This window comes from Rissa tridactyla, chromosome 9 (assembly GCF_028500815.1).
Source record: "Rissa tridactyla isolate bRisTri1 chromosome 9, bRisTri1.patW.cur.20221130, whole genome shotgun sequence".
Lineage (NCBI taxonomy): Eukaryota > Metazoa > Chordata > Aves > Charadriiformes > Laridae > Rissa > Rissa tridactyla.
Window position 1 is genome coordinate 8,475,636 of NC_071474.1, and position 22,276 is coordinate 8,497,911.

The 22,276-nt window shown below is 40.4% G+C and overlaps 1 protein-coding gene across 1 annotated transcript in view; it reads left to right on the plus strand.

Moving 5' to 3' along the window:
* The window catches only part of AGBL1 (AGBL carboxypeptidase 1), a 301,822-nt gene that overhangs the window by 150,213 nt on the left and 129,333 nt on the right, over positions 1–22,276 (plus strand). The window contains exons 19-21 of the mRNA XM_054215255.1: positions 5,022–5,151; positions 9,982–10,113; positions 14,142–14,318. Of these exons, the coding sequence (XP_054071230.1) occupies positions 5,022–5,151; positions 9,982–10,113; positions 14,142–14,318 (439 nt within the window). The remainder of the gene's footprint in view (positions 1–5,021; positions 5,152–9,981; positions 10,114–14,141; positions 14,319–22,276) is intronic.

Here is a 22,276-nt window from a genome sequence, read left to right on the forward strand (position 1 = left end):
CATGATGAATATAGTCATTATGGTTTCGGCGCGTAGGCTTGAACAAAGCCAGCGTCAAAGCCATAAAATAATGTTTATATTTCTGACACCTTCCTTTAAATTATGAGAGGGCTTTGCTAGTGCTGTTCCTTCCTCACATCACTGAGTCTTGCTCTCTGAAAAGATTTAAAATCAAGAGAAATGAAGGATTCTCCTCCCCCCCGCCCCCTTTTTTCCCCAGGTTGCTCTGAGTTTTCTGAATGGCAAGACCAAAACACATCAATGCAAACATTCCTGCTTCCATCCTAGGCAGCAGCTATTTATACTATTTTTGAAGTCCAGCATGCTGTGTCTGGTTGAGTCTGCCCCACGCTGCTCAATGGCATCCTGATGTTTACTTGCGCCTGCTTCCTTTTATGTAGATATTCTTATCCCATGCTAGTACTGCTGTCTGCTTTTAAGACGCGCAGTGGATGGTGATGCTGCTCTCTACATATCAAACACAATGCATCCCTTTAGATTTTTATAGTTCCCTGTGCCCCAGGTGCTGTTATCATCAGTCCTGACATCATTTATTCGATATGATGGGCTCTGTCTTTCTATTTATCTGTAATGGACAGGAGACTTCGAATCGTTTTATCTTCCAAGCGCAGCAACATCTTTTCTTTAAAAAGTGGCTTTTCTCTGCATTTCTTGTTTTCTTCCGTGTCTAATATCTCGTGCGTTATATTTATCCCTCAATCTCTTTACTCTGCATCTCTTGTTCCCTTTTGTTTTGTTCTTCCTGTGTTTCTACCTCTTTCTCTCTCTCTTCCCCCACCCCTCCAATTTTGCTACCTGTGTAGGGCACTGATCCAGGCTTATTGTACTGAAATAAAAGGTTCCATTGACCTTATCAAGCCTTAGGTTAGGACCAGGTAGCATATACATGTCTCTCATGCAGGATTCAGTGTAGTTTAGCGCGGTTTTGCCCTCAAAGCCAAGTAGGCTTAAGAGTAAGACAACAAAAACCCCACATCTTTAGTAAAACTTAATGTCAGGCTTTGAGGTACAAGATTAAAAGCAAGGTCTTACAAGTGCAAATAGATTTAAAATACAATTCTATCTTAAACCGAACAAGTCTGTTCTCTAGCTGCTTAACCTCTTTCTCATTAACTCCCTGTGAGGTGTCCCTGCCTTCAGAGCAAGAGTCTAATGCTTCGCTTCCAAGTGCAGTTACCTCCTACAGGTTCAGAAGGAGAATCCTGACATGATCTTTCTGTCCGTGGTGTATCAACTTCATATGCCAGGGTTCCAGTTTTCATTGCTGAACACCTTGCCCTGTATCATTGTGACAGTCGGTATTTTTCTGACCACGTCCATTTGCAAAAGTTTAGTTAGTAAGGATGAGAGAATCTCTCCTTCCACCAGCTGCATATCTTCTCTTGAGCCATTCTGCAGATACCTACAGAAATACTTCTAGGGTCTGCTTGGAGAAGGTCAGATGGGTTGGTCTGATCTCCTGTTGCTGTGCTCCACCTGGTAGCCGTGCACTGCCCCAGAGACCACTACTAGCTATCACATAGGCTGATACACGTCAAAGAATGTCCTGGCTCTTTAAAGGTAGAAGAGGAGGCAGGGCGATAACAAAGGCTTCAGGCTTGTGTGAACAAGAGAAATGCAGTTTGTTTTGAATATATCTGGGTTGAAGATATATAACAAATAGAATTATGGGTAGTCTGTACAGAGGCACAGAGGTGGGGTTTTATTTACTTACTGGAATTACTTTTGGCAAATGTTTTCATAATTTCCTTTGAGCTGCTACTAGTCCCATCCAAGGTGGCAGGTAGCCTTGCTAATGCTGCAAAGGAGAAAAGCCACATAAAATGTTTAAAGCAAATACAATAGCTTGGAACTGTGTTGTAAGAAATGCCTTTGATTTGAGGAGTGAATTTCATTAAATCCTGCCAAACATTCAAAGCCAGTCTCAGCTTCTCAGTCCCTTTATTTGCTATCAGTACTTGGGATCAGCTTAATATTTTACCTTCACCCTTGGTTGCAGACCATAACGGACAAAACCATTATCTGCGAATGTCATCGCTATTAGGGAAGAGAAGAAAGGAAGGAACAAGGGGGAACAGGGCTGGCAAGGAGCTGGTGTCTACAAAAGTAAACAGACTTTAACAGTATGATGAGAGGAGTGAGCAGGATGCGAAAAATCAGCCTCTCATAATTTAATTAAATTTCTGCATCTCCTTAAGAGCTGTGGATACAAGCTGCCAGGCTGAGGGCTTAATATTTAAAGGTCATTTAAATGAGCAGAGATGTTAATCGTTGAAGGGACAAAGCTGAACTTTGTCTCCTAGCTCTTGCCTACATGCCGAGGTGTTACCTTCCTTCCCTGCAGTAAATAAGAGCTTTCAAATGATTGTTTTAGAGTTGGATTACACTTATTAAACTAATACTGAGCAGCCAGCAGCATCTGTGAACTGCAGGGGAGGAATCGGCTTGTCATAGGGTCACCTCTAAGAAAAGTCCCGATTTGCAAAAGAGCAACAGGGTTGGTAAATTGTATTATGGAGGGAGTGAAACCTGTCCGAAGAGTGAGGGTGCTGTGAACCACAGAGAAGTTGGCATGCTGCGTGGAACCTGTGCTCGTGTAATGCATTGCAGTGCATGGGCCACAGTGGAACCGGATTCTGTAGTAGGAAGCGCCGGTGCCTTGTCACAGCGTCTACTTGGCTTTAATGTGTGTTAGTAGACTTGATTAGGAGTGTTTCTTACAAGCTTTTCTAACAGATAATGGGATTTCTTTATACGTTCCATGGGAATAAGGAAATTTTTTACAGAAGCTTTTAGTTCAGTCTAAGAAATAGTGAAATAAAAATTGAGCTTGGGGTTGGCTTGACGTTAATCTCTGTATTCACTGAATCCTTTTAGGAGTAGTTTTCAGTTGTCATGTTTCTGTTTTTCTGCATGTTTGGCTCTGTATCTTGGACTTTTCCAGTGTATACCAAGGCATTTTAGCAGAGGGACACATGTGGATGGTTTGAATAGACATAAACTAGTGCCGATACCAACAGAAAAGGGGGGAAAGCATTGTTTGCTGCTTTGAAAAAGTATTTCTGTAGGTCTGAAATAACAAGACTTTTTTTTTTCCTTGATGTTAAATTCAAGTATGATAATAAAAATCCAGCTGTCATTCTTACCCTCAGAATGGAAATTCTGTTGTTATTTTCAATACAACTGTAGTGCAGGAAGGCATCACACGCTTACGTCAAAGAAGTGTTTTGGGTCTTATTTTTTTACCAGTCACATTGGGGAAAGTTGAGTTTCTGAAAGCAACCCAATGACTCTTCATGTGGAGTTGTACCTATTGAAGGGAAACACAAGTTCTTGGCAGAAATACAGCTGCTAATCTCAGTTGAGCAGCTGTTGTCCTGAAGATCAGGAGAGGTGAGCCTAAAGGTAACTTTATCTGAAGAGCCTTTAAGAAACATAACAGAAGCTGTCGTGTTTCATGTAGAATTTTTGGCAGAAGCATCCCAGCAGCATTTGCCAACTTCCCATGTGTTAGCTATTGCTAATGTTTCCGATTTGCCGAACGAGTAACATGGGAACTATGGATTATGAGGAAAGAAGGGAATTCAGCTAACAGTGAAACTGGAGTAAACATAGAATGGATCTTGTGATGTTGCCAGAAACCCCAAGATGGCATCAGAGACCTTGTTTTTCTACATTAAAAATGTATGATATATTCTTAGTGACTGTTATTATTTCTTTGTCTTCTGTTCTTAACTGGTTCTCTGTTGTTTATGCTGCTTTTTTTTTAAGCATTCCTGCTTTACGACCGTTTTTCTTCAAGCATCGTTTGCAAAGCATTGATAATGCCAAAGATGCTATGTGCAACACACCCTAGCTGCAGTACAAGGCTCTGCCAGTACAACAACAGACCACGTCCTCACAAATACATTTGTACTTTGTTTTGTTCTAGGAGGCTGGAACAGCAAAGCTGGATGCACCTCCGTAGTCAGAAATTCACCCAACAATTAGGGTTTTTTGGGGGTTTTTTTGAAGTACAAGCCAGCCCAAGGTTACAATGAGACTAGAAGCATTCTAATGCTCAACTGGATAGTATGGAGATGATGAGGACCTACCATAATGTCACATATACTGGAGGGTTGATTCCTGAATCTTATCGGCACACCGTGATTTGAAAATTCTGAATCAAATTACAGAAAATCCTTTGAGGGGAGTGTGCAGAGGCTCTGATCTACACACAGTCATTAACAAGGGAGATTAGTTGCATTTTGCAAAATTGTACAGTGATGTACTGCTCCATACGGCCAAGTATCCTGCACAATCTTCCACCGATCACCGAGTTGGTAACAGAATATGTTAAAGCCAACTAAGAGAAACATCTTTGCAGTGCAAATCTGGGATCCTTATTTAGCTTTTTATTCAGCCTTTGCAGTGAAGCTAGGTAATTGTTCTACATAATGATGTAGCATGCATCAAGATCTTCTTGATGCACTTTAGATAGCGGCATTTCTTGTGAGTGGAGAAGCTTAAATGAGATATCCAGCTCATCTCATTTAAGTGCATTCATATTTCAGACTGGTCGAAGAGATTCAAGTGCCTGTCTTCAATTAGAACGAGTAGGAGCTGGATGTACTTCTTTGCTGTGGAGGTTTTGAGAAGCCTGTGCTCTGTGTAAGCTGGTTGGATTTCATAGGTAGCACAGAATTTAGAACATTTCAGAAGACTTTTTGTTTGTAAGTAGTCTTTTCATTTGTACATACTTAGGTAAAGGAAAAGCACTTATTTTCAGGACTGGAATTATGTGAACCTTGGAAGGAAAGGAAATGGTAAAATTCATATACTATAAACACTTTTGAAATATAATACGGACCATTGGTTCATTCCAGCCCAACGTTCAAAACCTTTATACCTGTGTTCTAATTGACATTCCCTGTCCTTTTGCCAGAGCTTGCCAGAACTGGATAATTTTTTGAATGGGCTGTTGTTTTGCTAGTTTGTCATGTGTTGCTTTCTGATTTCAGCCACCGTTGTTCACTGAGTGGGGATGATCTGAACAGACAGTGGTTGACACCCAGTTCCCAGCTCCATCCAACTATTTACCACACCAAAGGTCTTCTCTATTACCTGCGCAGCATTGGCCGGGCTCCTCTGGTGAGTCTTTTCCAGGATCTTTTGTGAGTTACTCTATATGGATTGCTTATCGTAGTTGTGTGAACAGTCTTTTTTTGGAGCTAAAGAGATGTGAAAAGCATCATGTGCTGTTACACTTTCATCTTGCAGAAGTGTTTTGAAAGTCTTGGATATTTGTTATTTACTGAAACTTATAACCAACAACTCCAAATTTCAGAATCTCTGCGCACCTGGAATATAAATGAGAAAATGAATTCCTTAAAGCTCTTTAATAGCCTTGAAGTACTCCAACTAAGATAAATATTATGAGTACATTATTGCTATCTTCATGGCAATGATTGGAGAAATTCCACAAAGATTTAGTCTGAACGGACTATACAAAAGCTGGATGCCTGGTTGGAACAAGCCTTGCAATCACAAAAACACAGGAAGCAGCCCTCAAAACGTCTGAACTTCCATGCTGCTTTGGTGATGGGAAGAAAACGGCTGGTTTTGAGAGGTACCAGAAATTCATGAGATGGGTCTCATCTCAAAGCTGCAACTGGGATAGGGCTGGGATCCATCCCATCTGCTCTGCCCAGCAGAATGAAAAGATAGTTCTGAGACCTGAGGAGAAAAACCACAGGCAGGTTCAAATGTTAATGAATAAATGTGGATGCAGAGACTGGCAGGTTGCCTGCTGATAGCTACAGTCAGGCAGGAAACATCCAAAGACACCAGATTCTCTCTGGGTTTGATGAGAAAAGCTCCAGACAAGGTGAAAATCTCTGTGAGCTTCTTTAAGTGAATTCTTATGAGAATGTGGTTTTTAGCTAAGGCAACAGCCCTGAAGTTCAACTCTGCAGTCTGATGAATATTATGGAAACTCAACTCACAGTTGTGAATCTACTCACCAACCTTTTCCTTTGGTTCAGAGCAGTGTAGGATCAGTCTCTTTTTACCCTTCTATTTGCTCTCTGGCCTTTTTTAATATACAACCTCCTCGTCGTATCCCAGTGCGTAAAGTTGAACATGCACTCAGTGCAAGTTTTCATCATTGCTGAGTGAAGGGAGACTATTGATCCTATCATCTCCCTCACTCACAGGCTGCATGTCAGACTCAGTAAACTGATTTTTCTTTGCCTTTGAAGAGTACATTGATTTTAGCTTATACATGCTCAAAAATGTCTTTTCCCTCCTCCAGAAGAAAGCTGGGTTTCTTCTTTTTTTTCTTTTTTAATTTTTTTCCCTCCAAGATCCCATGGAGCCAAGTTCACTGATAGCCAAATAATTTCTGTGAAGTGATTTAGTTTCATTTATCCTGGGGATGCGCAAGCAGTTTCTTCAAAGCAAAGAAAAGCTGCTTGAAGGAGAAAAGGAAAGAACTTTAAAGTTAACAGCCTTTCAAACCAAAGCCATTTTAATTGGTAACTTCTATAGACAACAGCCTGATAAGTGCGTTTTTGGTTTTTTGTTTGGTTTTGGTTTTGTGGTTTTTTTGTTTTGTTTTTTTTTTTTTTTTTTTTTTTACTTGTTGGCTCTGGGAACCCTAGTAGGACAAGGACTGTGGATGTACTGTGGCATTGCTGCTCTCTGCAACACGGGATCTCCTTTTGACTGAGAGCAGGAAAAGTGGGAGTGTTGGAGACCTTTTGTCTGGAAGCAGCCGGGTCTGATGAGGAGAGAGAAGTTGCTCACTCCTTGAGCATTTGTGGCAAGAAACTTGCTATGGTTTAGAAGTTATAGGTGACAATGCAGCACACAACAGGGAACTTGCAGCTTGTACAGAGTCTGAGCTGCAGTGAAGAGCAGGATGGAGAGGGCAGAAAGAACTTGGGACCAGGAGACACTGAGCAGAGTCTGCTGCCGTTCAAAGGCATTATATTGAGCTTGGAAACGTGCCTCTGCCTGCAAGGGTGTAGGTCATTGTGAGGGGAAAAAAAAACCCAAACCCTAGGTATGTCTGCTGCAGAACTCTGAGATTCAAAGTCCTGTCACAATGCTATTACGGGAAAAAATGAGACTTTACACAACAATAAAAAATAAATTTCAAAATGGTCTGTTTTCCAACAGAACTTTCTTGCTTTCCAGTTTCTATTTTGCTTTTCCTTCTTTTTAAAAGGTGCCTGGTTCTGTGACTCATGAGAAGGGTTGTTTTTGAGTTAGAAAGCAGTTCTTACCTTTAGGATGATCAGTGCTTGGCAAATAACTTTAAATAGATAAAAATTTGCGTGTGCGTCTTGAGTCATATCCCAGTGAGCGCGAGCCTCGGGGGTTTGACTGGTTTGTGTGTATTGGTGTCCCAGCCGTATGGAAGGACAGGCTGGAGGAAAAGGACTGGCAGGTCCCAAGTTTGATTAGTGTTTGCCCAGACATATGGCAGGAAGAATTACGTAATGGGTGCTCAAACTACAAAATATAGCTTAGCCTTGGCTGAATGGTGAGGCATAACCTACCCTGTAGAGTGAAAATGAAACAGAAGAATGTATTATAAAGAGCAATAGATTATAGACATTGGGAGTGACTGCATTATCCAGAAAACTTAATTAAAATGTAGCTCTATGAAACCTGCAAGCAGAAAGAAATTATTTTCAGTAGCACTGACTCTGCTGTGGAAGCTGGTGACAATCAGTGAAAGATCCTGTGGCCTGAAACAGCAGCAGTATTACAGAAACTGGCTTTGATAATCCTTTACCAATAGCCTCATGCCAGACCTGTCACTAAAGACTCACCTGCACGTTTCTTGAGGTGCAGAATTATAGACCTGCTACTGATCAGGCAGCCCAGCTATCTGATCATCCCTGTGTGGTTTTTGATATGTAAAGTAATATTTTAGGTACCTAATATATTGTGTCTTTTGTGTGTTGGTAATTCTGTAAATTGGCAGGTAATTGATACCCAATTGAGCTGGGCTGTCTGCCTTGAAATAAGACGAAAGCTATAAAATCCTCTTTGATATTCATAGGAATAAATTCTAGGTGGTACCTGTGGTTAACCTAAACTATGACTGTGTATTGCTGATAGCTTTGATGAAATACTAGCTGGAAAAATGTCTGTCATTACGAGAACCAATAAAAGCAGCTCTTTGGAAGGAGACATTACAGGATAATTACATGTGGTTCAAAGGGAGCTACTTCAAGTGCAGGGGTTGCACAAGGCCTGCAAAATACGCGCACAGCCTGAGGGGGCTGAGTCTCTGGGCTCTGTGCAATATTGGCTTTTCTTTCCTTTGGGAATGATGCTGGTTGTAGGTTTGCACCAGTGAGCAGCTCTGAAACTGCCCTGTTTGTCCTCCCCTTTCTGCCTTTGCCAGTTAGCAAGGATGTAAGTAAAGCAGTTGTCGCTGGGTAGGTCCTTGTTCACGTACTTCAGGTGTGGAAAGTGTGTGCTGCCGGGAGGGGAAGTGTGGACCCAGAGCCCTGCAAAGAGAACTGGAGGTGAGCGGTGATGTAGGAAGGGAACTGGCAGGTCAGGAACCAAAAGAAAGAACAGGGTATAATCTATGTGATAGTTATAATTGTCCAGCTAATTAGGAGCAGTGAGATGGTTCGTTATGCATGCGTGCCTTAGCCTTTCCAGTATGTCAGCCTACTGTTTGTCAGAGGAGCTGAAAGACCGTATACGCTAAATTCCTAGATAATTAAACTCCCTGACTTGCTGCAGCTAAACTTAGTTACTGTATAGCTGGTAAATAAACATACTAGGGTAAATTTTGCCCTAACAGTTGGTGGAAGAAGTTAATCTACTCCATCTGTTTCTTCCCTCTTGTATACGTATTTATGTAAGAATATGTATAATTTTTACCCCATATTTCTCCCCATCTCTCTTTATATTGATACGTAATTCTTTCCTACCTTCCTACACCCATAAGCCCTAAAAAACTGTTTCAATGAAATGTTGAAGCTCAGTTCTACTCAGTGGTGAATATTGGTTTAAAATGAACTAATTCCTTCTCTTTAGAAATTCTTGTCTTTTCATTGACAGATTTCTGAATATTCCTGATAAAGACATGGAGAATATATGTAACAGCAGTGTGTATATCGACTTCATATCTCAGAGGGCACTGAGATTGATTACTCTTTAAGACTTGGGTCAATATTTACCTCTTGGGTCATTAAATCGTGATTTTCATTTCAATGGGAGTCGATATCTGCCTATAAAGGCAATCAAAACTTCCGCTAAAGCTGGGAATATGCCTTGTGCCTAGTTTATATGACAGCTGACATAAGAGATTCAATGGACAGCTAGATGAGACCGTGTGTAATGAGATTATTTGCTGTGAAGATAGGTCGTGTTCTGTGCTTGGCTTCCAGGAATTCAGGCAAAGATCTGACAGCATTGTGCGATACAATTGCGCAATTATATTTTCCTAAAAATTATGTAGCATTGGCTTCTTTAAATTCAAAACCTAAGTGGTGTTTAATTGCTTGGGAAAGCACGGATTTCAAATCTCATGAGGATAATACTGGACTTTAGGAGTTTAGAAGTAGAAAAAGCTTGACAAATTGCTCTGTTGTTGTATCATAAGTGACCATGAACTCTTCGGTTCCCGAGTTGCCATGGATTCTTGCACAGGTGTCATGTTTATTTCTGCTGCAGATGGAAATGCACCAGTCTTGACTCTGGATCCCTGAGATCATGTCAGATTGAATAGATAAAGCAAGATACAACTGACTAACAAAGTGTGACACAGGTTATAGCAGCGACACAGTCTAAACTCCTCTGAAGAGACCTGAAAAAAAAACATTAACCCCCCATTACAGTCTTATAGTGGTTATTATGAATAGCTAGGAAACTTTTTCAATCTTCAAGATTTTCCCTCTTTGTTTCTTTTTTTTTTTTTTTCTTTCCTTTTTTTATCCTTCTCCCTAGGTATTCTGTGACTACCATGGACACTCCCAGAGAAAGAATGTGTTTCTTTATGGCTGCAGCGTCAAGGAGACCTTGTGGCAAGCAGGCTGCATAGTTGACACAGCAGTTATCACAGAAGATGTTGGCTACAGGGTAGGTTTGCTTTGTTCCTTTCTGCAATTACTGACCTGTATGTGCACTTATGTAGCTTGTTAAGATAAGGCCAGCTGACAGATTGTGGAGATAGGTGCAAGTTTCCCTTACTCCAGAGGAGTAATGGTCCAGAGGGTTTCAAATCATGCATAGAATCTTCATGCACTAGATGCTGTCAGTAGATGGATCCCTATTTATTTCATTTTACTAAGATGCTGTGTTATAATCTTTGGCTACGGACTAATAGGACAGACGTATTTTTTTGTGTTTTATAATTCTTAAATATAAATACACTCCCCTCGCTCCATCGTAATAAGAAAATAAAGAGGAATTATGTAATGGTAACTGAGGAAATGACAGTGTGTCACTGTCCTACTTGGTTGAATTACTTCATCACAAAATGCTTCTGAAAACCCCAGAGAATTCAACGGGTGTCAAACAGATCTAACGTAGTGGAGTTATTTCCACAGCAAGTGTTTGGTGTCATAGCGAGGGAATTTTTTCTGGAATTAGAAAGAATAAATACTAAAATCAGTTTTATTTCTACTCCATGTGAACAGCTCGTTCATCAAACCGTCCTCTGGATTTCCTGCCTGTCTCTTTTTCTTGTGTCTGTTTAAGTGAGATCTTCCTCTTAAATGACAAATTTCTGTGGGGAAAAAAAGAATCTTATAAGCTCTAATTATAGTTTTTAAAAAAGGTTAATTTCACAAAACATTAATTGTGGCCTTAAACTGATTATAGAATTATAGCTTGGTTCACTGCGACCTGAAAGAGGCTGAAAAGTCTTTCAGTTTGCATCTCTGTATAATTTTTCCTACTTCAGCACAAATACTAATTATCCCCCCATAAGGATGCCACATCGTCTGTGTTCTTTTCATGGCACTGTACGCAGCATACTGAAACTTTCCTGGAAGAAAGTGCTCCAGCGTTCATCGAGAGGGGTCCCTGTGGCAAACACTCTGTTTCACAAAGAAAGCAGGGGAAGGGTACTTAAAGTCAGGACATCTTTTGCTGTGTTTGAATTCAGAGAGCTTGAAAAGGCTGTGGATGGTTTGCTGTTACACAAACAGAATTCAAATGCTGCTTTCAGCATCTGGAGCCTGTCTTGAATCTGCCATGAAGAAAGCAGGAGCAAGGCTCTGAGGCTGCCTGAGAATACTCAACAGCCATCCTATAAAAAAGATTTTGTGGTTCAAATCCTCCCTTTTGCACAAAAAAGGGAGATGGGCGCCTGCTGCAGTTCCTGCCTATGAGTCACCCTCTTCCTTCTTAGGCTGGGGAAAGCGGGTATAGAGGAGAACACATCTGCAATTGCAGACTGCAGCAGAACATCACCCCTGTCTCAGATCTGCTTCCTTCCACTGTTTGCACAGGCTTCTCTCCTGACGGTAGTTGAGGATTCATCTGGCCTCCATGACTGATTCTTCTCCCCAGGAATAAGAACCAAATACTTCCAGAAAATGTTGGTTTTGGAACAGCCTTTGCCTCATAGGCCATAGACTCAGCTGTAGCCTTTGGCAATATACAGGAGTGAGAGTCTTCATTACCTTCTAATGTTTGGTGGCCTCAGGTGACTTGCTCAGCGTTGGCATCACAAAGCCCAGCTCGAAGATTTGTCCTTTTGATAGTCATTCCAGGTCCCTTTGTCGGCAATCTCTGCAAGGACATCAGTAAAGAAATACAATTCCATTCTCTCCTAATGGGATTGGAGGTTTACCGACAGGGTCCTGCGTGAGGGGAGTAGCTTCTTTTGCTGTTGTATGTGCTAAATCCAGCTGTGCATGAGAAAAGGAACACAGTCACACTGCTGCATTATCATAAAAGCATCCTTTAAAAGGGTGTGTTTTCACTCTTTCAAAATACACTGTTGAAAGATAATTAATGGGAAGAATAAGCAGAAGAGAAAGAACCATTTGTGTGAAATCCAGCGAACGCTGGTAAAATGAATGGAATATTAAATTCAGATTTGCTAATGCTCCTAAATGAGTCCTGCGTACAGAGACATTACTGTTACCTGCCAGCATTTTTATTTAATTAAATGTAAAAGATCGATTATGCATATAATTTCAGTTGTTTTAAAAAGCTAAACTGGATTAGGGATTTGATTGCTGTATTTGATAGTATATATTTACAAAAATATGTGTGTGTTAGTTTTCATTCTGCCCTCATCTGAACTATCTGAACCTTCACATACAGTTTAACTGGATCTCAGGATTGTGCTGAGGCTTATAAACATCTGGGTGATAGGGCTCTGCTGCATTTTTAAATTCCTGTTCCATCCAAATCCAGGAAAACCTGGAAGCGCTGCATGAAAGCATAATGTATTGTGATCCCCATGCAGCAAATAGGACTTTGAAGGCAATCCAGAAATCTTGGGTGCTTACTCTACAGCCAGCGGTCAATTTTAAAGATTTCTGTGCTCAGTATGCCCACAAGAAAGGGAGCACACTGGAGATCTTAAGAGTTAGGCTCGCGGTGGTATCGGATTTAAAATGGAATCTCTCACTTCGTTCCAGTTTTTTCATTTGAAAAATGGCCCTTATAGATCTTTAAATATATACCTTATAGAAGTGGTAAAGTTCATTGAAAGCTGTAGCCAGAGTATGCTGAAAAATGAAAATTACTTTTTTTGTTACGGAGATGTGTATGGCTAAGCGTTTTTGCAGGAGATATTGCAAAATAATTTAGGTCAAAGATTTATCATTTACATCAAACGTGATTTAGGAAAAGCTATTATTCTTTCACTTTCAATGAAACCAAATATTCCCATATAGTCCTATGAAGTAAAGCTCAACAAAACAGAACTACAGTTGCTCAGAATCAGTCAGTGAAACTGATTGTTATTGGAAAGTGAAATTAGCTGTTTGGCTTTCACCGCTCAAACTGAATGAAATTCAAGGGTAAATGCCATTAGCAATAAGTGGGAACTCCTTCTATATGATTCCATTCAGTTCCGATGTTTAAGGAAGCTGTCATCAGAGAAATAATGAATGTCCTCATTTTGCTTGCTCTTCTCTAGATGGATCAAATGGTCTTTGACGTATGTTGTGGTATATGTAGTATACCAGCACTAAAGTTTAGACATATCCGTGTCACATACATGAATGTATATATGTGTGTTTGTGTGTTCATAAAGGGCCAGTTTCTATATAGAGTGTTCATGTATCTAGTATATGTTTTTATAGAGTGTAAAAGTAACACATTTAGCATTGTGTAATGACTAAGTAAGTGTTGCCTCTGCACTGATGGAAATATTTGATACTGCAGTGTATTAGGAGTGTTTATAGACTTTGGGAAATACAATTTCTAGAATAAGAGAATCACTCAGGGCTAAGATGTAATTTTTACTGGTTTTTCATGATTATTTTTTATTGCGCTTCTCTAAATGAAGTGTACAAAATATATCATTTGGGGTCAGCTGAGAATATTTTGGTTTGTTTCACAATGCAACTTAGTTAAACGTTGAGCTCCGTTTTCATATAATTATGTGTGACTTTCTGTGAGAATACACGACCGCTTTCTCTGCTCCCTGTTAGGTTCAGACAAAACTTCCATAGCTGAATCCCGTGTCAAATTGTGGATGGATGGTGGAAGGGAGATATAGTGTAGGTGGAGAGGGGAGAATGGGAATATCAGATACTGAACTGTGACTGGAGCCCTCTTGGCAGCACAACGGGAGGGTGTGGGTTAATGTCGAAGCAGCTTGAAACAAAATTTTGTAAGTGATTTCAGCAGCCCCAAACTATTTGGTGTGAAAATTTTTTTTTTTTTTTTTTTTTTTGGAAGGAGATATACCAAATGTACTGGATATTTTACATTTCGGTCCTTGGGATGAAACAAATGTTAGAGTCTGAGGATTTCACATGGGATGGACATAATGCGCTGGCTGGAGCTCTCAGTTTCTACAGATAGATTTGATGATAAGACACATTAAAAACCACAGGTCTCTGTATGTGTGAGTATGATGTAAATGGATGCACATCTGTTCAATTCATTTTCTCATCGCTGCTGATATTTTTTCATAGACTCTTCCTAAAATCCTGGATAAGGTGGCCCCTGCGTTTGTCATGAACAGCTGCAGCTTCCTGGTGGAGAAGTCCCGGGAGTCGACAGCCCGGGTGGTGGTATGGAAGGAAATGGGTGTGCTGAGGAGCTACACCATGGAGAGCACGTACTGCGGCTGCAGCCACGGACTTTACAAAGTGAGTAAATCTTTCAAAGAACCCTGTGCCACCCCCCTCCTAATGCACATCTCATGATCTTGGAAGGCCAAAGCAGAGGAGGTGGCCACTGTCTTTATGCTTAGCATTGTCTGCTCTCTCCAGACCCACGTCTGGAGCCGAAAGCATTGAGCTGAAGGAATGAGTGTTTTTGAGATGATACAGGGCGCTTATCCTTGTGAAGGCATTCACAGTGTTGTTAAAAACGCGTTGGCGGTCATATGGACATCTTTGAGCTTGTTCTAAGGTAATTAACTTGAATACTAGTGGCACCACGCGCTTTGGTACGGGCAGCTATCTGGGCATTCGCCTGGCTAAATTGAAGAGTCTGTACTGAGAATCCTGCATTTGGAGTTGCCTGTTACTGACAGCCAAAGGTCACTAATCTAAGTCTAGTTTTGACAGCTGTCCGTGAGCTCAAGGTATGCCTATGACTGTGATCTAAACAGACCTGAATTCCATACAAAATGAAGTTCCAGACTTGGTAGGAAGGGCTGTACTCGGGCTGAATGGATCAGAGTCTGTGAGATCTCTTGGTACTTTTTAAGTACACAGGATGAACTGTGGTAATTGCATTTGAGTGATTACAATTCTCCATTCACTCACATGGTGTGTTCTTTCTCTTGTTGCATTCCCACACCTGTTGCTTTTATTGAAAGGCTTCCATATTCCACCTCATTTCTCCCACTAGGGAGCAATCCTTATCTATACAGCATTAACAAGCAGTTAAGGATCCTAAAAGACGCTTAAGGAAAGAGCCATTATTACAAATAACAATTAATTAATAAGACATTCAAATGATTATGTTTGGAAGCTCTATACTAATCCTTTTACCTCTCTGTAGAACGCAGCCAGGAAGTACTCAGCTGCTGTTTTAACCATGCTCTGCTATACACACATCAATTCCAAGGCAGGAAAGGCAGAAGAAAAAAACCGGCAGACTGTTTAAAGAAAGAGAATATAATTGCCCTGGGCATTACATCTAACACTCCCTACTCTTGAGAAGTGCTAATGGTTTTTTAATAGGCACCACAGGTCAAGACAGTGGTTTTGAATCTTTTTTAGACAGTGGGGGAAAATCTACTTCGACTGAAGTCAATGACAAAACTCCTAGTGATCTCCATAGAGGGGGATTTCACTGATTTCCTAGATAACCACAGTTGAGACCTAAAACCAGCAACACATCAGACTGAACGATTTGTTCTTCTCCTTCAGCATCTGTGAGGTCTTTAACCCAAATTTGCTTAATTTGTGCCATTATATGCTGAAATAGTAGAAAGAGAACATTAAATGCCACATTCAGATGTTGCATTTAAGCACTGTGCCATTCACAGGGGCCCTCTCTTATATAGTAGGGGCACCAAAAATAAGCAGAAAGACTTAATGTAGGTGGTTCAGGATTCCTCTTTTTAAAGAAATCCTTTAAAATGTGTGAAATTGTTTTCTATCTTCTTTCTTGTCCTCTTTTTCATCACTGATCAGGAACACAGGCAGCCACTGAGGACAAGAGCAAGTTGACATTGTTGGCTTGTGACTGGTGACAGAATCTCGTGTTCTCGTGGCCCATAAGGAAGTCTGTAAGCCGTAAAGCAGTTCTAAAACCTTCATTCTGAACACCCTGAAAAGCTGAGTCCCATTTGGATCATTGAGTTATTGTTATGAGGTCACATATCCCTCTTTTTTTTTTATTCTTCTTTGTTTAGGATTATCATTCGTCTCAAAGGTGGAGGATACATAAATATTCCCATGAGGGGGCATTTTTTCACCATTTCTTCATCATAAAGATAATACAAACACTTTTTGCAGCTTCTCTGATTCAGACAGCTTTATAGTATTTGCTCTTTTTTTTTTTTTTCCAAGTACATCAAGTACCTAACTGATTGGTATCAAAATGGAATATAATTTCTGACACTTATGCTGGAGCTGCATATAAATGCATAAACTATCTCTTTCAAATAATCAATATTAACAGACTATTTCCTCTTCCTTTTAGCTGTCTTTAGAGTTGGTTCTTGCTTGCTTGTTTCCTTGTTCTTACAAGTAGATTATTTAGGGTATGGACTTGACAGGCTGACCTGAAGATTTTGTTGCATAATACTGTTTAATACTGAGCTGCCATCTATCAAGCCCAAATTACTTCATCAGTATCTGGAAGCCTTGAAATTATTCCTGCAAACTGGAAATTTATCACGTTAAGAGGTCACACTTTTCTAGAAACCCTGGCCTGAGTTCTTCCCTCTTGGACCCATGTGTGGCTGAGACTAATGCTCAGGCAGGAGATGTCAGCATCCTATATTTAGAGTTTTCTGATATTTGGATTAGCAGATGTGTGTTTAACTGTGAGTAGAATCAGTTTCTTAATTGCATAGGATTGATCTCCCTGCAGGGGTATATCTAGAATCTCCCCTGGATAAGGATGCCCTTATGTTTTTGATACTTTTATACCTTGAAGTACAGTACAAACAGCAGCTGGGATTTAAAACATCTCATTATATGCCGAAGAGGCTCCCACATCCAGCATAATTCTGTGAATCAGTGGTCAAACTTCTAATAGAGCACAGCAGACCTGGATCCTGGTCCTTGGCTTTCTTCCTGCTTGGAAGTGATGAAAGTAATTCATTCAAGTAGCTGTTTTGGGGGCTATGGGCACAGGTACAGTGCTTGGACTTGCACAGGGACATCTGGTAGGGATTGTGCAAAGGGTTTAGGAAATGCAAGAAAGCCTTATAGAGGCAGCAAGAGGTTAAAATATCAATTGTATGAGGCTGGTAAACGTGCCCCCACTTACCACGTGTCGAGGAAGGGCTGAGGTAAACCACAATCTAGGGGTTTTTCTGATAGAGTCCAGAAAAGATGCTGCTAGAGTTTTTTTTTCAAGGGATGTGTGTGTCTTCTCTTGGGTTGAAATACAGCCTTCATTTTTAAAAAAAGGTTTTAGTGACTGAAAGATAAGGCAGGAGTTTGGTACTATTGATATGTAAATGAGAAAGAATAGTGACCCCAGCCTCATTTAAAAGTCATTTGTTTTCAAATGGGGAGGAGGGCGACATGAGAGGAGAAAAAAGATGGTTTGTCTCTGTCAGTCTCCCTGTCTGTGTGATCAATGGAAACACAATAAGCCAACTACCCTTAAGGAAGCGAAACGTAAAACTAAAGGAACTATTGATCTTATCTAAGGTTTTGTTCAACCTAAGGAAGAAGAAAAGAAGGCGAAAACATATCCAAACTCTTTTTTCATTTTGTCCGGATTGCCTGATTCAGTCTTAGAGAAGCGGTGGCTCAGTTTGAAAGTTGCTAAAACCAAAGCAGCCATTTTCCACAGGGAATTCTCCCTTCTGCTTCTGGCAGTCTACAACCCTGTGGTCAAACCAGAAATCAGTGTGTTTTGTAAAAAAAAGACAAGCTAAAAAGCAAAAAAAAACCCCACACCAGACAAACATCCACTCAAAAACACACACACACACACCACCAAAGCTAAAAAACCTGCTTATCATTTCTTTTCTTGTGTGAAGGTAGTCTGCGTTGTTCCCTCGTTGGAGCTTTTACACCTCCAGCTCACCCTGTGATTGTTATTGCTGCCTCCCGTTTGTGGAATGTTGAGCCCCTTCTCATCTTTGGCTTTTAAAAGACTAAAAGCAAGGCTGTACTGTAAGAAGTTCTGCTGAGTACAGGTACAAGCATGGCCCCAAAAGAATCAAATCTCCAGCGACACATGTTGACATTTTCCTGAATTTCTTGTGTGATTTATTTTTAAGCTTCTGTATCTCTTTGCTCTACCATGCTTTATCATATTACTGTTTCACCATTCTTCTTGATTCCTTGTTACCTGGCCTACTAACGAAGACCCTTCTATAGCATATTGGACCGTGCTGTTCAGTTCATTACTGCATCTATCATCCTACAAGTTAGTATCTTTTTGTATTATGGTATACAGCTGAGTTCCAAGCTGTACGTCTTGGCAATATAGCGAATCTCAAAGATTCAGCTTCATGCTCTGTGCTATGTTGGGAAAGCATTCTCCTTGTCATGTTGTGCCTGGTGGAGGAAAGGCAGTACTAACAGAAATAGATTTTAGCTATAAACAACAAGGAGTAACAAATGAGTTTTAAAATTATCGCAGATATCTTGTCAGTGCCCTTTAAAGGAGATTTTGCTAGTGATATGTGTCCCTCTTTGAAGCAAGCCTTTGGGAGAACTGAGGGAAAAAAAAAACATATTTTTTTTTTTCTATCCAGTCTAATGCTTTTGAGTCAGAGGAATCGAATACCCCAAATTTTCTCATCGGGTTTGATTAGAGGGAAAAGCCATCCCTTTGCAGAGGCACTGGAAGCAGAGAGCAGCATCAAGCAGCGTGGCCATACAGTTCATAAGACTTATCGATACTCGTTCAAAATGTCTTTGTTGGACAAAAGTAGTGAGAGTTAGTCTAATAAATAGGAAGACCTGATATTATCCATCCCCTTTAACCTGGCTAGCATGGCCTGAGTTATTCAAAATGAGCGGTGAGCCAGTGATTTACTATGGAAGTGTGGCTGAACTAAAGCAATATGCCAAGATGAAAGTCTTTCTTCTTTCTACTCCTTCAGAGGTGGACTTCTCTGGTTTGGCCTGTTTCTGCCCAAATTAACCATATTGTTACCAATATATGATTTGTCCACTGAATTACTACTTCTTTGTAGTTATCTTTAGGCAATGAAATACTTTCTTCATCTTCCTTACTATTGAAGATGGCTTAACCAAATTTCTGTGAGGATTTTTTATGTAGGCTTTATTCATAAGCAGTTTATTACAGTTAAAGGTCAGAAATGGAGTTGTTTTGACGGAGTTTGTGGGTCACATGATGCTGCTTCTGTTCTCTGGTAAGATGTATGTTGTTCTGGTGATTGGAACTCTGGTGCACAAACTTACAAATAATTTTAATTTGGCCCCTTGCCAGCATTCAGCCACCACCAAAAACGTTTTCAGCAATATTCTTGCCATAAAGCATATTTGATAGGTATTTGCACGAAGAAAAAAATAAAATATATTCTGTGCTTTCTGGTGTACATTTCTGTAAAATGTTTACATCATCTTTGCAAGTTTGACAGGCTTTTCCTTATTTCTGATTTCTTTTGTTCCCCAGAGCTTACACTTTTCCTAAGTATGGGTAAGTCTCAAAAGCATTCAAAAGTTTCTTCTCAAAAAAATCATCTCTAAAATGTGTGTTTAGCTGACTCTCGGTGCTCTGGGGATCTCATTCAAAAGCAGATGCGGAGAATAAGAAAGAATGATTTTCTTTCTGATAGTTCTGCTTCCAGTTCTGGTCCAAAGTGGCTCAAATTGGAAGCAGCTGTAATAGCAAGAAAAGTATAGAAAAAAATGGTTATCTAAGAGTAATCTAAGGACTGAAGGTTCAAATTAAGGGGTTTGTTCGGTTTCCTTAAGTTGTTACCCAAGGCAAAAGTTTGCATCCTATTTGCTTTATTTTCCTGCTTTGTTTATTTGCTCCAACCCCTTGTGATAATTGATTGATGATGCAATTTGTAAGATATTCTAATTTTACCTTTTAGGCTTGTGGGCCTTGCTTCATAAAACTATGTAAGGGTTAATGGCATTTTGGAAGTGGGGAGAGAGGAGAGAAAGGATTTCTGAGCAAACAAATCAGGAGATGGTGGGCGTTTGTCTTCTTTAGAGACTTGTACATTCTTATATGAACTGCTGCAGGATTTTTCCTCATTAGGTGTTTTTATTGGGTTTTTTTGTTTGTTTCCTTTATTATTTGACTAATAATGGCAACTGAGAAATCACAGGCTTAACTGCGCTCCAGTCTGTTTGGTTCATGCCACGTTAAACGATAAGAGCGTGAAGGTGTGTGGGCTTTGGCGCTCTAAGATTGTTTGGAAAAGTAAATCACAGAACTCAGGGAACTTTGTAGGGATTCTTTGGGCCTTACATCTCCAAGAAAACTGGAGTTTGTCAGTAGGACTATTCTGGCTGGTCTCATCTTTCTTGACAGGTGATAAGACAATCGTATTAAGGCAAGCGTGACCAAAACCCCATGAGATGTAACCATGTCTGTTCTCAAAAGTAACGGGTGTTATTGCTTTTTACTATTTTTTTTGTTGAAGGTGCTCAATATTGTCTTATGGGAGGGCCACCTACGTGCATTTGAAGTCTGTAAATTTTGCAAGAAGGTAATTCAGGCCTCCACAGAGGCCTCCACAGTCTGTTTAGCCTTGCGGTTTTGGAAGAGATCAGTAGTTGAGTAGGGTCATTTTACTTGTGATCATTTCTAGAAAAGGCTTATTTTTTCTTTGGGTTCTTTGGGGGCAGGGGAACTGGTTTGGGGTTTTTTAACCCTATATAGGGCAAAACCCATTTTCTGGCACTAGTATGACCCTTGAAGCTTTTTGCTGAGAACACTCGGCCTCTCTTCCAGTGTTTGCCAAATGTGGGTGTTTTGTGAATGGCGCTGGAAAATCAATGGTCTCTTAATCTAATAGGCTGAGTTTGATGCTGTACAAATGAACTATTATTTTGTCAGAGTGACTGAATAATTCCTTACCTCTTTCAAGAAGTTAGTATAGTGGTGGTTGCCTGTTAAATACTGTGAGCTAGTCCGTCTGTTGAGGTGTCCCATAAATGCTGCCATGAAACAGATTTTGGAAGAAGTCCTCCCTGGCACCTGCTGCAGTGGATTTCAGCTGTCACTCAGGCCATCTGCTTTCCTGTTCCCGAGTTGAAAGATTCAAATGTTAGGGGACTGCGGGATGTTCCATTGTGCTTAAAATCACATAGTTACTAGAAACAGGGGAGAATGACACTTGGAAAAGAATGGACTCATAGCTTTCTTTAGCCTCCCTGTCCCCAAAGCACTCGGGAAGTATTAAAACTCGACACAAGAATGGTCAGAGAGCACTGGGCAACAGTATTTTAGTCTTTCTCATTATTGATGTGTACCCGCGGAATGATATATTGGACGCTTTTTCTATATGTGACAAAAGATGATCACTGATGCTAGCTGGATCATGGATTAAGATACTAATTTAAATTGTTACATTTTATTTTAATTATTTCTGTTGTTATGTTCAGCCAGCTGTAACCCTGACTTCCTAAGTTCAGTGGTGTTGTATCAAGGTATATTTGGATAATTGGCTTTAGAGAGATATTCCAGAGACCTTGACATTCTTGGAAGGAAGGAGGGGTTAGCAATGCACTGGGAATAGCTTGTGAACGTGTTCGCTTCCTCTTAGACCCTGTCTGAAAGGAAACAAGAGTGCCTCTGCTAGCTCCTTTGCTGATAAAAACAAGGAGAGGCATCAGATTTTATCCTTAGTCATGTACTGGTTGGTAAGTTATTCTAACTGCAGACCTGTAAAGAAAATGGAAAAGGCTGTATGGAAGGGCTGTCACAGTGGTGATTTTAACACACCTCAAACTGAGTTTGAGGCATCTGTAGTGGGAATGAGCCGCAGGGAAGTCAAATCACAGCCTACTCCCACAGCATTAGTCTTTCAAGCTTGCTGTGTGATTCTGTTCTGAACTTTCCTACCACGGTTAGTACTTGTGTACTAAGGTTAGTATAGTGTAGGTTAGTACTGATCCGCTGGTATTTCCAGATATTTCAGTCCCAGACTTAGCTTTTGAGACAGCATTTTCACACAGGAGTGATGAATCTTTCTAGTATGGAAATGGGCAGACCTATTAATGGTGCCAAAATACGTGGTTTATGATATTTAATTGCCACAGCAACATAGTTATTAGGCTGAAATTACATGTCTTTTGGTTTGTAGCCAGATAACCTGTGCTTTCCATCCCTGTTAGGCTATATTGAGACAAATGAGTTAGTCCTGAATGAGAACTCTCTGCAGACATCCCGGAGTGATGCTGCAGGCTGCCACGGAGCAGTCCTAGCAGCTGAGATAACTTAGGGCTCAAGAGTGGTGTCCTCATGCCGTTTT